This window comes from Cupressus sempervirens, chromosome 7 (assembly GCF_028749045.1).
Source record: "Cupressus sempervirens isolate cs-2001-9-10 chromosome 7, ASM2874904v1, whole genome shotgun sequence".
Classification (NCBI taxonomy): Eukaryota; Viridiplantae; Streptophyta; class Pinopsida; order Cupressales; family Cupressaceae; genus Cupressus; species Cupressus sempervirens.
Window position 1 is genome coordinate 709072353 of NC_143124.1, and position 15902 is coordinate 709088254.

General features: G+C 38.4%; 1 protein-coding gene across 2 annotated transcripts in view; it reads right to left on the reverse strand.

Moving 5' to 3' along the window:
* Positions 1–4759: 4759 nt before the first annotated feature.
* LOC149549185 (receptor homology region, transmembrane domain- and RING domain-containing protein 5-like) overlaps positions 4760–15902 on the reverse strand; it is a 118624-nt gene continuing 107481 nt past the window's right edge. For both annotated transcript variants that reach the window (XM_089792597.1, XM_089792596.1), the window contains one exon: positions 4760–5468. In XM_089792597.1, the coding sequence (XP_089648723.1) occupies positions 4978–5468 (491 nt within the window). In that variant the 3' untranslated portion in view covers positions 4760–4977. The remainder of the gene's footprint in view (positions 5469–15902) is intronic.

Genomic DNA, 15902 nt, shown 5'->3' on the forward strand with positions numbered 1-15902 from the left:
ATTGTAATAAGATTATCTCATGTCTTGTGCTTTACTTTACCAAGAGTTTGGATCGAGTCCATACTCTCACTAAAGTGGGAGCTAAACGTACCATCTTAAATTGGAAGAACTCTAATTTAATGACGGTTTACCACCCATTTGATGTGATTCTATCATTATTTTTGTTTTTATCCTTTATTTTCCTTCATTTAAATAATTCATTTCATCTCATTGGACCTTTTATTAATTTAGAATTACTATAAATGGGTCAGACCTTTACTTTTGTTAAATATCATGTCCTTATTTATTAATTAATTAAAATTAATATTTAAAAATTGTCCTATCCTAGATAATATTTTATCTCCCCTATAAATTAATATTACGTCTCCTCTTATTTTACAAATTGGGGTAGGCCTTTATTGATTCAAATTAATAATCCTTAATTTTCTCCCCTAAGAAATGTCATTTATTGCTCCACTTTTAGATATGTCTCGCCTCATTTTAAAGTTCAAGGCATTGGCCACTTTGAGATCTCTATAAAAGGGAGCCTTCTCATTTCAATTTCAGATCATGCATTCACAACATCATAGATTCACATCATCATAGATTCACATCATCAAGCATTCAAAAGAGCAAGCACTCACACTCAAGCACTCAAGCCTTCAAGTCTTCAAACATTCTTCAAGCAATTCCTCCATTAAAGATCAAGGACTCAAGCATTCAATCAATTGTGGGACCCATCTTCAAGATTCTTTCAATTCATTTGAGATCCATTGTTGCATCTTTTACATCCATTCATCTTCATCTTCTTGATCCAAATTAATTGGTCAAGTAAGCACATTGCATTTGATTCAAGAGATCCTACTATTGTAAGGTGAATTCGTACATTTGCTTTACAATAGTGTAATTTACTTATTTCAATTCAAGGTTGATTCCTAAATTGGGGTTTGACCAAGGCCACATCAACAAAAATAAACTATTTTTATTCCAAGTTGTGGATCACGAATTGATGAACAGATTGTAGATATGATTACCCTTTTCGGCTTTCGTTGGAGCTACCAAATTAGAATTAGTGTTGCACACAGTCAATCATGGGCGTAGTGCACCCTTGATGCTCCCAGCTAAGCCCTGATTGGCACAATTCACCCCTAAAGACCCTAGTTTACCCCTGATTGACTCCGGGTCAACCCTGATTGACTCCGGGTCAACCCTGATTGCTCCAAGTTGGCCTTGATCGATCCACTCTGACCATGTTTAGGTAGGTCACCCCTGACATCTCATCGAACAATTTCTAGGTTTTATCTATAGCACAATTTTTAGTCCAAAATGTTGGAATCAACCTTTTCAGATGTTATTTGATAGCCTACTTTTCACAAGGTATATCATTTTCCCTCTTTTATTTCAATACATTATATCATCGCTTTATATATCTTAGTTCTGCATTGCACATCTACTTAGTTTCTCTTCATAGCCCTTGTTGCATTATGGTTTCAAGGACTTTTTTATCCTTTCTCCAACCATATAACCATTAGATCTGTGTTTGCATTAGTGTTCCTTTATCACTCAGTTGGCACCAATTTTCCTAGATGTAGTTATCTTAGAGTTGGAATTAAAAGGATCAATCTCTTTAACTCCCTCTTTGAGTTAAGTAGAATTTGTGAGAAACTTAGGGTTTTAGATCGTTGATTCACATTTCACCCTATATAGTTCCAACCTCTCCTCATGTTCTTCTCTAACAGGCTCCCCTAGACATGTAGCCACCTAATTTGGCTTAGGATTGATTTGAGCATTTATTTGATGATGATTTCCATACATGTACTATATTAGTCGTTAGTGCCTCTACCCTATGACCTAAGTAGTGGGCTAAGATAGTTGACAATCTTCATGATGATGAGTTCATTATTGGTATAACTGCTCAAAAAAAAAGAGCAAACCAAGTCAACTATTTTTTCTCGCATGGCAACATTCATAATGTGTATGAACCTCTGATATACACATAGGCAAAAGGAGTACCTGAGTGGGAAGAAGCTATGCAAATTGAGCATCATAGCCTATTGAAAAATAACACGGGTTATGTTTGATCTTCACTCAGCAAACAAATCTATCGTATGCAAATGGATTTACAAAGTTGAACACAATGCCAATGGTAATTTAAATAAGTATGATGTTCGTCTTGTTGCCAAATGATTTTCTTAGCGAGAAGGAATTGACTATGAAGAGAGCTTTGCACCCACTACAAAAATGAGCACCATCAAGTTACTCCTTGTCATAACAACTTGGTGTGACTAGAAGGTCCATCAAATAAATGTGAAAAGTGCATTCCTAAATGGTGAGTTACATGAAGTCGTGTACATGATGCAACCTCTTAGGTTCAAGGTTGTTGATAAAGAACACCAGGTACTCGAACTAGTAAAAGCATCTATCACCTGAAACAGGCTCCTCAGGCATGTTACATGAAAATTGATAAGTATGTCACAAAGGAGCCATTTTAACTCAAACTTGTACCTACTAGCAATGATATCATCATTCTATTTGTATATGTTGATGATTTGATTATCTCTAGTAGTTCTAAATCATTAATTCAAGGAATCAAACATAATCTTTGTCAATGTTTTGACATGGCTGACATTGGACTTCTTCATTACTACCTAACTGTCGAGGATTGGTAGTAGTGACATTGCATCTTCATCTCTCAATCTAAATGCACAAGCTTCGCTCAACAAATCCAGAATGCAGGTTTACAAACCTACATCTATACCTATTAATTATGGTCTCAACTTATCAGTCAAATTCGATCCTTTTGTTGAAAATGAATTTGCCTTCAAACAACTAGTGGGCAATTTGATATATCTCACCACCACTAGGCTTGATCTCAACTTTGCAATGAGATATATATCTTGCGTCTCCTACTTCACATCATTGGGATGCACCAAAATGCATATTGCACTATGTCAAGGCCACTCTTGTTTTGGTCTTCTTTATGGACGTACCACAAACATCTAACATATCAATTACATAGATTCATATTGGAGAGGCTCAATTGATGACAAAAAGTCTACTTCTACATATGTCTACAATTTGGGCATAGGGGCTATTATTTGGACCATTAAGAAGCAACAAGTTGTATCTCTTTCTTCAACAAAAGTTTAGTATAGGGGAACAATCAAAACACATTGTGAGGCAATTTAGCTTTGAAAGATACCTTTTGACATTCATGTGCCTCAGGCAAGCCCTTCACCCTTCTTTTGTGACAAACAAGGGGTCCTCAAATCCAATCTTCCATGAGCATACTAAGCATAGACATTCTCAATTATTTTATCCTCCATTGATTGAATATAAATCATGGATTTGCAATTTGTTCATAGTGCTGACCAAACTATTGATAATCTCACAAAGTCCCTAGTTCCAAAGAAGTTCATCAAATTTCGAGTACATCTTCATGTCGTTGACAAGTTGACCAAGAAGGGAGGAGGGTATTAAATTAATATCTCCATATTTCTTTTATTTATTTTCTAAGAGTCCCTTCTAGATTCTCTAAGTATTTTCGTATAATAAATTCTTTCTATTATTTGTATTTTTTTAAGGAACATCTTGCTTGTAATCTCTACAAGAACAACTTGTTCTTTGTTAATAATCATTTAATCATTTTACTAATTACCTCATGTAATAGGCCTTCATAAACCTCCTCTTGTTTTTTGATTTTCTTGCCCATATACAAACTCAATAAATCATGCAATTTTTCCACTCAAATCAATTTATGATACTTGTATGGGATCATGTGATACGATCCAAAACATTTACTCAAGAACAGTTTTACCACAATTTATACAAAACAATAATTAACTGTGGAAACATTATATTCTTAATTTGAAGGAATTGTCATCCTAAAGTAGAGAACAAGAATGTTCGAACAAATAAGGGAGCTAAAGCATAGCATGAAAGGTTGACATCTCTTCTCAAGGCTGCTCAAAAGCGTCTCTCAATATAATGACGTAAATAATTTTTTGCAGCACTAAAAAATCATTTTGAGTACATTTGAATCTCCACTCATATTCCTTTTTTTTCTAAATAACAAATTTCCAATTATCATTTCTACTAAAACACATCAAAGTTTCAACAGTTATTTGCCTTTCCCATTGTATTCTCATATTCCTGAACAAATCCAGATATTAGACCCTTTGTATAAACAAGACGAACTGAAAGCATGTGGCTGCAATTGACTTTAATTATACGTTTCAAAATAAAATTAACTTCCTCGCTCTGTGTAACAGAAAACAAATTTGTCTCTCTGACATTGCACTTAGGACGGGTCATAAATGTAAAACTGCTATATTAAGCTATGAACACCGTTTTGTTATTGTTAAGACAATGAGTCCGTTTGCTGAAATAATGGTTGAATTATGTTTCCTGATTCTGTTTTGCTCTGAACCCTGCACGCCCTCCCCCAACCGACCAATTTTTCCCTTTTTTGAAATCAATATTTGCAGTTTGCTAATAACCTATATGCTGATTTCTCAAATTATGAGGGGTTTTCCATTGTAACTTCGCTAAGATTGTGATATATCTTTTTTTGGATGTCCCTGATAAAAAGGGCAGCCCATCCCATGGTAAAATCCCTTGTGAGTAGCACTTAAGTTCTGATGCACGTTTGTAATGAAATAAAACTTGTCATAATGCCTCAGTTCATAAAGAATAAAAAACCATCATAACAAGAAAGCTATATAAACAATAGATACTTATAGATGCAGTCCCCTGATGGGGTCTTGTAGTCACGCTCCTCTTCTAAAAGTGGGATTTTATTTCAGAAAGCCATACATCACAAATCTTACTAAAGCAATTTATACAGGCAAGCAAAATTGAGAATTAACTAGAGAGAAAAAGGTATATATACATGCTATCAAAATGGACAATAAGAAAGGTAGGACATAATGGATCTCCCATATGGATGTCTGTGCCTCTATCTTTAGATGCAATTCACCCACGGAAAGCCTACTACACTCAACATATATCACTTCCCTGGCTTACAGAGTTCAAGGCATCCGAATCATCTGAAGAGGATGTATTATTAGGCGCAATGCTGTAATTTTTGTTTCTCAAGTTCATACCATTAGTATCTGTAGACCACTGATGTGACATAGTTCTTGATTGGTGCAAAACTTCTGTATTTGACATGTGAGAAATATTGTCCGGGCCATCCGAATCTTGAATAAACATATATGAGGCTGCTTGACTTTGATTAGGGGTCAGCGAATATGCTGTTGGGTAAAGAGGTGCACTTCTGGTATGTGTGAGTGTGTCTATAGAAACGGTTGTTTGTATTGGTATAGATGATGATTCAGTCATAAGTCGTGGTCTTGAAACAGAAGATAAAAGTGGTGTATGCTCTGATGGAGGACAAACTGAACTTGTTGAATGTGTATCCTGTTTGCAGATTGGGCAGAATGCCCTGCGAGTAGTGAGCCACTTATCCACACACAATGCATGGAAATCTGCACAGTCCAAAAACAACCAATGAAACAGTTCAGATTAGCGAGCTTCAAAATAATATGCTAATAAACCTGCATACACAATGCAACATATGTGTGTCTTGCAAGCCCTTAGTATTTCTGTTTCTTTTTGTATGCAAAAGAAAAATGACAACTGGTTGGAAAGGAAAAGAAAGAGAAACAGTTGTGTACCATGTAGCTGCGTCAAAGCATAAAGTAGTTTGAAATAATGCAAATATTGAAGAAAATATAATAGATGAAACATTTTATTATTCTTAAGACAAAATAAAAGACAATACAATGAAGTTATGAAAAAATAGTATAAAGATGTCTGATCAGTGTCAGAGCACCGAGAGACAACAGTTTATGGTGAAGAAAAACAGTAGAAGCAATAATTTTGAGATAGATCGTTCGGGAGGTATGCAAGTTGGGCTAAAGACCACAACCAGATCATTGTCAAGAATCACTGTGCTCAGTGTCTAGTCGTGTGGTACAGACAGGTAGCTCCCTGTGTGGATGACAAAAGTTTATACTGAGGCATGGTCTAAGCTTAAAACTTAAAACATCATGCACATCTACTTCATGTTCACTTCTGTCATATGTTTGATAGTGATAATTTTCTATTAACTTTACTGCTTATCTTCAAAAACTAAATACCAATAATCATGAGATAAGATCTTATACAATTTTTTGTTACATATCAAATTAAAATTCTGCACTCATTCATTGTACTTTGCTTCTAATAGCTTCATTTTCCAACAAAGTTTGGTAATGTTTAATGGTAAATGCATGCCCTTTAAAAATATTCATAAATATGGCTGACCAGTGCAGTAAGCAACAACAAATATGTTCCTAAAAGTATCACCAATGCAAACTCCCTACTTAATCACACAAAAAAGATAGGATTTAGTTAGTTATTAAAGTGAAAACTAAAACTAATTCAGCATATAAGTAATTACCGTGTAGCAGGAAAACAAGCTTAACAAATCAGAATTAAATCATCTAGTTAGTTGATTAAAATGTGAAAAACTAATTCAGCATACAAAGAATTACAATATAGCAGGAAAACAAGCTAAACAAGTCAGAATTGGATCTCTGAAAGCTTGGTAAACAAAAGCTGATCCTAAAACAAAATAATATATAGAGGATTGTGCTGTCCTCAGTTCCATTCTAAGGGCAAAGATATCTAGTAACGCTAAAGTCTAAAAACTATGTTCCACAGAGCTTATATGATTGAGACGACTGGGGATAGAAGAGCATGTTTCTCCTATAGCTGAGACAGGAGGCCTTTTTCACAGGACAGCAGACAATAATTACTTGAATGTTCATGCATATGCATGTGTGTATATTATGGATATGGATATATGCAGATAAATATATGTATATATTTATGTCTATTTAATATTTATATATATGGCAGGATGCATTTCAGGCACAGCTAGGACAGGACGCCTTTTTCAGAGAGCAACTGATAGCAAAGAGTAATTACCATATGTATCTGCGTGTGTGTGTGAGGGGGGAAGGGAGGAGAGGGCAGGAGCATTTCTCGCACAGCTGAGATGGGAGGCCCTTTTTAGGGGACAGTAGACACAAACTAATTGTGTGTGAGTGTGTGATACATACATGTCCATATAGACAAACATACATGCGTGTGTTTATGTGTATATCTATGTATATGTAAAGTCAGAAGGTTCAAATTCAAATTTGTGTTCAGCAACGGTAAATCTCGGATGAAGTTTGGCGAGTAAAATTGCAAAAAATCACAGATTAAATTCAACTGAGATAACTTTATTTTTAAATATAACTTATAAATTCATAAAAATTAACAGTACAATGTTAAATTTGAATACATTATAATAGATTTGAGAACGTTATAATATAATTATAATGTTTTATTACCCTTCAAACAAAATGCAGCAACCACTGAAAACCAACAAAGACAGCTTGAAGGTGAAAACTTTATTTTACTCACTTTTGTTTGTCAAATGAAGCAAGAGAAGTGAATGGCCTGTGCTTCAAGGTAAAATTTTGTTGCATATACTCTTTTCTTCAAAGAAAAACATTGAAAAATGTGCTTTTGTCTCTATTTTTTTGGAAAGCCTGTGGGTTTATGTAAGGTTTCCAAAGTTTGGCCAAGGTTCACCCAACATCTATATCAGGTGGAGTAGGCAAAATTTCACAGTTGTAGTCAGCTAAATAACAAAATTGGACCCTGAGGGTGGACGTGTAGAGGACTAGTATGTGGCCACAAGAGCAGCTGAAGCACCCAAACATCAAGAGAAAATCAGTCCAATGAGGTCCAAAGCACAGGACCTGTACTAGATGAGAAAGATGGTGATTCCACCAGAGAGTCCAAATTTCAATAAGCAAGAACTCCCAAAGTTCATATGAAATGGGTTGGAGGAACCGATAAGGCCCTGCAAGATGTACAAACCTATATGGGTAGCAAGCAGTCAAGAGGACAGAGACTATTCCCCATGAGTATTCCCAGAAATGCTAAGGAGAAGAGCCATTTGTTGATTTCCAAAGCTTGATGATGAATCCAGAGAATCTTGGGAAGATTGAGAAAGACATTCGAGGCTAAGTTTGAATAGTTCAGAGATGACAAGAAGATTGTAGCAAAAATTTATATCACTAAACAAGGGAAGAATGAGAATGCACAACTTTACAATCATGTGCTCAAGGTGTTACTGGTCAAGTTGGAGAATCAGCACAAGTGATGACCTAAAGAAAAAGTTGTCCATCAAGGGATTTATTCCCTCATTACGACAGAAAAAAGTGATACCTTTGTCATCATATGCCAATGCATGTAACCAGGCCATAGAAATTAAGAGTGAATCCAAACCATCTTCTCAAGGAAAAAGGAAGACAGGCAACGATGAGAATACTGAGGATAGCAGTGACAAAGAATCAAGGACTTTCCAAGCCCTGTGGCAAGACATGATGTGTATGATGAAGGAATTAAAGGCCGAGAAGGAAAGTTGTAAGAAACTAGAGAATTATAGTGCACCAGCTACTAAGTAGGTCACATAAAAACAAATTGCCCAAAGAAACTATTATGCGACATCTTACATTGGGACATTCCATCAAGGAATGCCAGTACAATCTTCAGACAAGAAGTGCAGATGTGCTCTTCACTCAAGGTTAGCAATCAACTCCACTAAGAAGAAGAATATAGGAGAACACCAAATGTGGACAAATGATCCAATGTCAAGACTGGGTAATCACAAAGGCATCGACTTCCCAAACAAGAAAGGTATCACTATGTTGGCAGTGGAGAATCGGAATGAGAAGATCCTGGCAAGTGGCAATTCCCAAATTACGATCAAAGAAGGGAGTGTTCCCCAGATCCTTGTATGGAGAAGAAAAGAATTCAAGAAACCAAAGCCAACATGGAATGGGCAATGGTGAATGAGAGAACCTTCAACAAAGTCACAAGTACTTCATTGCATTCAGACCTATAAAATACAACAATCAAAAGTAGCAATCACCAACATAGTCAGTGCAAACCAATGCAACCAACAAGAAGGCCCAATAATGTAACCATAGTTGGAATGAGCTACTAATTCCATGCTATTGACAGTAAGCATTCAGAGAAAGCTGGCTACTGTTGAGATGTGAATAGTGGGGAAAAACTTGTCTAACACCATCAATCTAGGAGACATGGGATGAGATGTCAAAACTCAGAAAGTTCTATTGGTCGGGTTGCGGTGGCCAATGCACATTGATGCCCAGGAATGATTAGTAGGTTGTGGCAATTGCCGAAGAACATGCAAACCTCTCAAGTAAGATTATATGCAAACAAAGGAACTCTTTGAGAGGTGGGGTTTGGATTTTATCGATCCACCTACAATCAATCAACTAGACTTATGCCAATACATAGAGGTAGGAATGGAGTATCTAATAAAACAGGCTGACACAAGAACAGTACTAAACAACACGGTTATGAGTACGGCGAGATTCATCTATAAGCAAATTGTCACAAAGTACAGTTTTCCAAATCAAATTACAAGTGATAGGGAGTACATTTCATCAATCATGTGATTAGGTTGATCACGACAAAGTTCTAGATATTTCATAACTTGGCAAGTATGTACTACCCGAGGGAGGATAAATAATTGAACAAGGTATTGTTATTAGTTATTCATAAATCATGTGGCATCGAAGAGGTTCTCTGGGATTAGAAATCACCAACCATACTATGGGCCTATCGTACAACATACAAAGTTACAACAAGGCATACACCCTTCCACTTGATGTATAGTAAGGGAGCACTCGCCCTTATCGAGTATATCATACCAAGCTTGTGAATAGCAGTAGAGAATAGACTAACGAACACAGAGAATCTGAACAAACTGGATGAACAATGAGTGCTTACACAGTGGGCAACAGAGAATATCTAATGACAAAGGAAGTATAGACCTCCAAAAAATGAACTTCAGGCTGGGGCAATTAGTTCTAAAATATAAAAGTCCTAAGGAGATTGTCAAATAAGTTCAAAGTGTGAAGATTCTGTCCCAATTAAAGTTTGAGAAATTTGTGATAAGAAAGCCATCAAACTAGAGAATTTGTACAACACCCTAGTAAAATAAAGTATTAATGAAATGAATTAAAGTTCAAACTGTAATAGAATGACATAACGCACCAATCTAACAGTCAGTGTGGGTCTGTGAGTGTGCATGTGCAGGCATGTGCGTGTGTGCGCGTGTGCACGTGTGTGTGGGTGCACGTGGGTGCATGTGCACGTGCTTGTGTGCGTATAGGTGTGTGCGTAGGTGCGCATTTGCATGTGTGTGTGCATGTGGGTGTGAGTGTGAGCGTGTGGTCGTGTGTGCATGTGTGTGTGGTGTGTGTGTGTGTGTGTTTGTGTGTGCAAGTGCATTAGTGCATGCACGTGTGTCCGTGGTGTGGTATGCGTGTTTGAGTGCATGCGTTGTGTGTGCGCATGTGTGTACGTGTGTGAAATGGGCACCCTGGTTATAACTTCGTGAAAGACTTTGCAAGAAAGCTCTGATACCACTGTAATGGGCACCCCTAGATGTCCCAAAAAACTAAACCAATTTGCTAAAAGGAATTTTGTCAAACAGTTTGCATTCAACCTCTTATTTCTCTGTTTAATGTTTTAAACCCCTTATAACTCCGGAAATCAAACGTTTATTTGTTTGTTGTGTTTTGTGCATGGAATTGGTATCATACAACATAAACAAGAAAGAAACTACAATAATATGCAAAGTGGAAATGAACTGCTGCTAATAAAATGTTATTTTCAGAATTCATAAAACCAAATATATGGCAGATTTATCAACTCACTAATTACTTCAGCAGTATTGACATAATACTCCAGCCCATGCTTTCGAACTTGCTGCTACAGTGCTTTGTCCTTCAATCAGTCCACTACCTTCGTAATATCATTCCCTCAAAGCGGCATAAGCGTCGGAAAAGTAGTGAAGAAGATATGAGCAAAATACCAAATCTGCCTGTAGCTGGAAATGCAACTAAATTGCCTAATAATGAAGCCAATAACAAAGAATTCCAAAGGCCAAACCCCAAGGGAATGACGTCTAGAATGTTACAAGAGAGGATAGACGTCCTCAAATGCCAAGAACGGAGCTGCAACTCACACACCAATTTCTTCTCATATTCAACCTAGCTAATGAAGCCACAAATGCTTCTTTTTATTCTATTTCCAAGGGTTCGCTCAACTCATATGGGCAATGTGGGATAAAAGATGTGTAGTATATAAAACATATATTAAAATACCCCTTGTGTCTCCCTTGGGTACACATATCCATAAAATAAATATTAAAGTAACAGTTTAATATTTTACAATTAAATTAGATGTTACTTTAATAAAACTTCAGGCATTAAAATGTATTAGCAATCGGACTCCAAATAATGCGAGTGATAGCTCATCGAAAAGCTCTCACCGAGGAGTATCAAATCCAATCACCAAAATTGACCTGCACTGTGTCCTGCTGACTTACTAAAAATAGTAAGTATGCCTGAAATTGAGTAAATCAACTTCGTTTTGGCCCAAACTGGAAATGACTAGGCCAAAACACTCCAAGATCCCATTAAACCCTTCGTTAGCTCTCGGGACCATGTAGAACAAGGCTAACGCACACACACTTGGTCAACTGCTAAAATGGGGACATTACAGTCCGCCCCCCTTGAAATTGCTTGTCCTCAAGCAATCTCAGTCTAGCCTGCTGAATAACCTGCTCACTCTCCCATGTAGAATCTTCCTCCGGCAGGTCTCTCCATCTGACCAAATACTCCTTCACTATCCTGTTTCTACGCTTCCTCTCTCTAGTGTCCAGAATAGCCTCGGGTACTAACACAAGCTTCCCCTCCTCATCCAAAGGGGGTAAATCTGCAGAAGGCACTACATTCTGACCAATGGCTTTCTTAAGCCTAGACACATGAAACACATTGTGCACTCGATTGCCCTCTGGAAGCTCAAGCTCATAGGCGACTTTGCCCACTTTGCGAATCACCCTGTAGGGACCATAAAATCTAAGTTTCAACTTTTCAGCTCCGCTCTTCTTGAGCGATGACTGTCTATATGGTTGTAACCTCAAGTAAACCATATCCCCCACCTCGAAGCTACGCTATATTCGATGCTGATCAGCATACAATTTCTGTTGATTCTGGGCCTGTTGTATATTCTCTTTGAGCACTTTCAAGATGTCCTGAGTATCTTGCAATAAGTTTTTGGCTTTGGGCACTCTACTGTCTCCCAAAACTAAATCCATGAAGCTAGATGCTTCATAACCATAGAGTGCCATGAAAGGAGTCATCTTGATGGACATATGATAAGTGGTGTTATAACAATACTCTCCCATATGCAACCATCTGATCCAAGCCTTTTGTTGTGCAGTTACATAGTTCCTCAAATATCCTTCCACCAATTTATTCACAATCTCTGTTTGCCCATCTGTTTGTGGATGATAACTAGTGCTAGGTGTAAAATCTGTACCACACAACCTAAACAACTCTTGCCAAAAAACACTCATAAACTTACTATCCTAGTCGCTGACAATGAATCTGGGCAGCCCATGTAACCTGAATATCTCTCTAAAGAAAAGATTTGCCACCTGTGTTGCTGTGTAAGTGGACGAAATAGCAAAGAAGTGAGCAAACTTTGTCAAGCGGTCCACCACCACATAGATGCAATCTCTTCCCTGCACTCGTGGTAAACCAGTGATGAAGTCTATCGAAATACTTTCCCATTTCCTATCAGGAATGGGCAAGGGCTGTAATAAACCTACAGGAAATGTGTGCTCTCCCTTATTCTGTTGACAAACCACACACTCCCTGACATACCTCTGAGCATCATCCTTGAGCCCTTTCCATGAAAACCACTCTTGGATCTATCTGTAGGTCTTGAAGACCCTCGGATGTCCAGTTGTGGGTGCATCATGAAATGCCTTCAGTATCACCTCTCTCAAATGTCATGACAGAATCAAATAAACCCTGTCCTGAACTCTGATCAATCCATCTATCACCTCATAGTGATCATCCTGTATGGTACCTGAAATCAATCCAGAAGTCCAAGCATCTCCGACATACTTTGCTATAATCCGATCTCTCCAATCTCCTGAAATCTCTGCCAGAGCACATAAGTGAGGTCTCCGAGATAAGGCATCAGCCACCACATTTTTCTTACCTTTGACAAACTCTATGTCAAAGTCATAAGCTTGCAATTTAGTCACCCATTTTTGTTGCCGGTCATTAAGATCATGCTGGCTCATGAAGTATTTAATACTGTTGTGATCAGTCTTGATCACAAAACGTCCACCTCCCAAATATGATCGAAATTTGGCCAATGCATGCATTATGGCCAACATCTCCCGGTCATAGACAGAATAACTCTTCTCAACTCCCTGGAGCTTCCTACTCTCGAATGCAATGGGATGCTTCTCCTGCATCAATACTGCTCCAATCCCATCACCTGATGCATCACAATGAAGCTCAAAAGGCTTCGTGAAATCCGATAGAGCTAGAACTGGACATGAAGACATTACCTGCTTGAAATGCTCAAAACACCTTTGTGCTGCCCCTGTCCACACGAAGGCTCCTTTCCTGGTAAGATTTGTCAAGGGTGTAGCAATCTGTGAGAATCCCTTGACAAACCTCCTATAAAAACCACATAAACCAAAGAATCCCTTAAGCTGTGTAAGTTTGGTGGGAGTAGGCCACTCTACAATAGCTCTAATCTTTTCGGGATCAACTCGAACGCCATCTGCACTAATGATATGCCCAAGGTAAAGGAGCTCAGTCATGCCAAACTCACATTTAGATTCCTTGGCATACAATGACTCTCTCTCCAGAATAGATAACACCTCCTCCAAATGATGTAAGTGCTCCTCCCAAGTCTTATTGAAGACCAAGATGTCATCAAAGAAGATCAAGACAAATCTCCTCAGCTGCTTCCTGAATACCTGGTTCATACAACTTTGAAATGTAGCGGGTGCATTGGTTAGACCAAATGGCATAACCATGAACTCAAAGTGGCCATAGTGACATCGGAACGCTGTTTTCTCAATGTCCTTTGCTCTCATCCTGATCTGATGGTATCCGGATCGCAAATCAATTTTGGTGAAGAAGCATGCCCCATGCAACTCATCAATCAGCTCATCAATCCTAGGAATGGGATACCTTTTTTTAATTGTTTTCTTATTCAGTGCCCTGTAATTGATGCACATGCGCATCGTCTCATCCTTCTTCTTTACCAATACTACTGCTGAAGCAAAGGGGCTCTTACTGGGCCTGATATGCCCCATCTCCAACAAATCCTTAATCGCCTTCTCTATCTCATCCTTGTGTTTCTTAGGATGACGATAGGGAGTAATCATAATTGGTTTGGCTCCCTCCTCGAGCTCAATAACATGTTCCATCCCTCTGTCAGGAGGAACCCCATGAGGAATATCGCTAAATACTTTAGCGTGTCTATCAAGTATCTTCTGAATATCTGGTGGATGACTCTTTTCTTGTGGCTCTGGTGAAGTTGGCATAATGTAGCACTCTGCCGCCCACTCTATGTCATCATGACGAAAAAGTCTCTGCATTCTCCTCAAGGACACTACTCTACAACCTCCATCTGAAAGACCTCTAAGTACCACAATTCTGCCCTTATGCTGGAATCTCATCTCCAATTTCGCTAGGTTGAGTGTGAACTCCACTAGTGAAGCCATCCATGTCATGCCGAGGATGACATCATAATCTCCCATGTCCACAACATAGAACTCATCCTTCAACTCGTAGCCATCTCCAAACCTGATGTGAAGATTAGATATCTTCCGAGTGCATAATAATTTATCACCATTAGCCACCATGACTCTAAACCCATCATGCTCCTCTGTCTGTAACCCTCTCCTGGCTACCAACTGTGCATCTATGAAGTTATGTGTAGCCCTAGTGTCAATAAGAGATATCACTTTCTGCCCCTGGATAGTACCCCTGACCTTAAATGTAATTGCCTTTTGGGCCCCTGTCAAGCGTGCCAACGATCTATCATCCTTAGGAATGTTGCTCTCCTCTATAGTGTTACCCTCATCTAAATCGGAGTGCTGATCCTCCCCCTCTAACTCTGAATCTTCTGCTGAAAAATACTCCATTTGATTTGCCTTAGCCTTGAGAGAACATTTATGAGATAAGTCCCAAGGCTCTCTACAATGGAAGCACAGTTTCTTCTTTCGAAGTTCATTCAAGGTTTCATTGTCTAGTCCTTTTGATCCTTCTTTGGGTTTGCTATACTCTTTCTGAAACGGTTTTTTGTCTTTGTCCTTGCGGTAGGAAGAATCTGTTAAATGGTTTTTTCCTTTGTATACCGAAGGGGCTAAATCTCGTGCCTTTTTAGTTGCTTCAGCTAAGGTGAGTGGATCATGTCCCTTCACCCAACCTCGTAATGGATCAGCAAGACCATCACAAAATAACACCACCAATCTCCTAGGAGAGATATCAGTAACAAGTACAGACAAGCGCTGAAACTCGGCAATGTAAGCATCCACAAAACCTGACTGTTTTAACTGTGCTAGTTCCTTGAAATGTACCTCGGGATCCCTAGTGTCAAATCTCTCAATGAATGTTTCGGTGAATTCCTCATAGGATGTAATCTGATTATGCCCCAAAGTCCCCATGCCATGATGCCACCATTCATGTGCAACGCCATCCAAGTGCATAGCCGCATACTTGATAGCCTCCTCCTCAGGCATAGGATTTAGCTGCAAGTATATATCTACCTTCTGCACCCAAGCTCGTGCAGTCATCTTCCCTAAAGCATCATAATAAGGTAAGGAAAGTTTTCTAACTTTTTTTCTCAGCTCAAAGTTTTGATTCCTCCCTCCTGCTCTAGGCATGTGTCTCATCCTCAAGTCCATATAATCTCTGAGGGAAATATCCGCCTGAAACTCCGGTCCACTAGCCTCCCAGTCC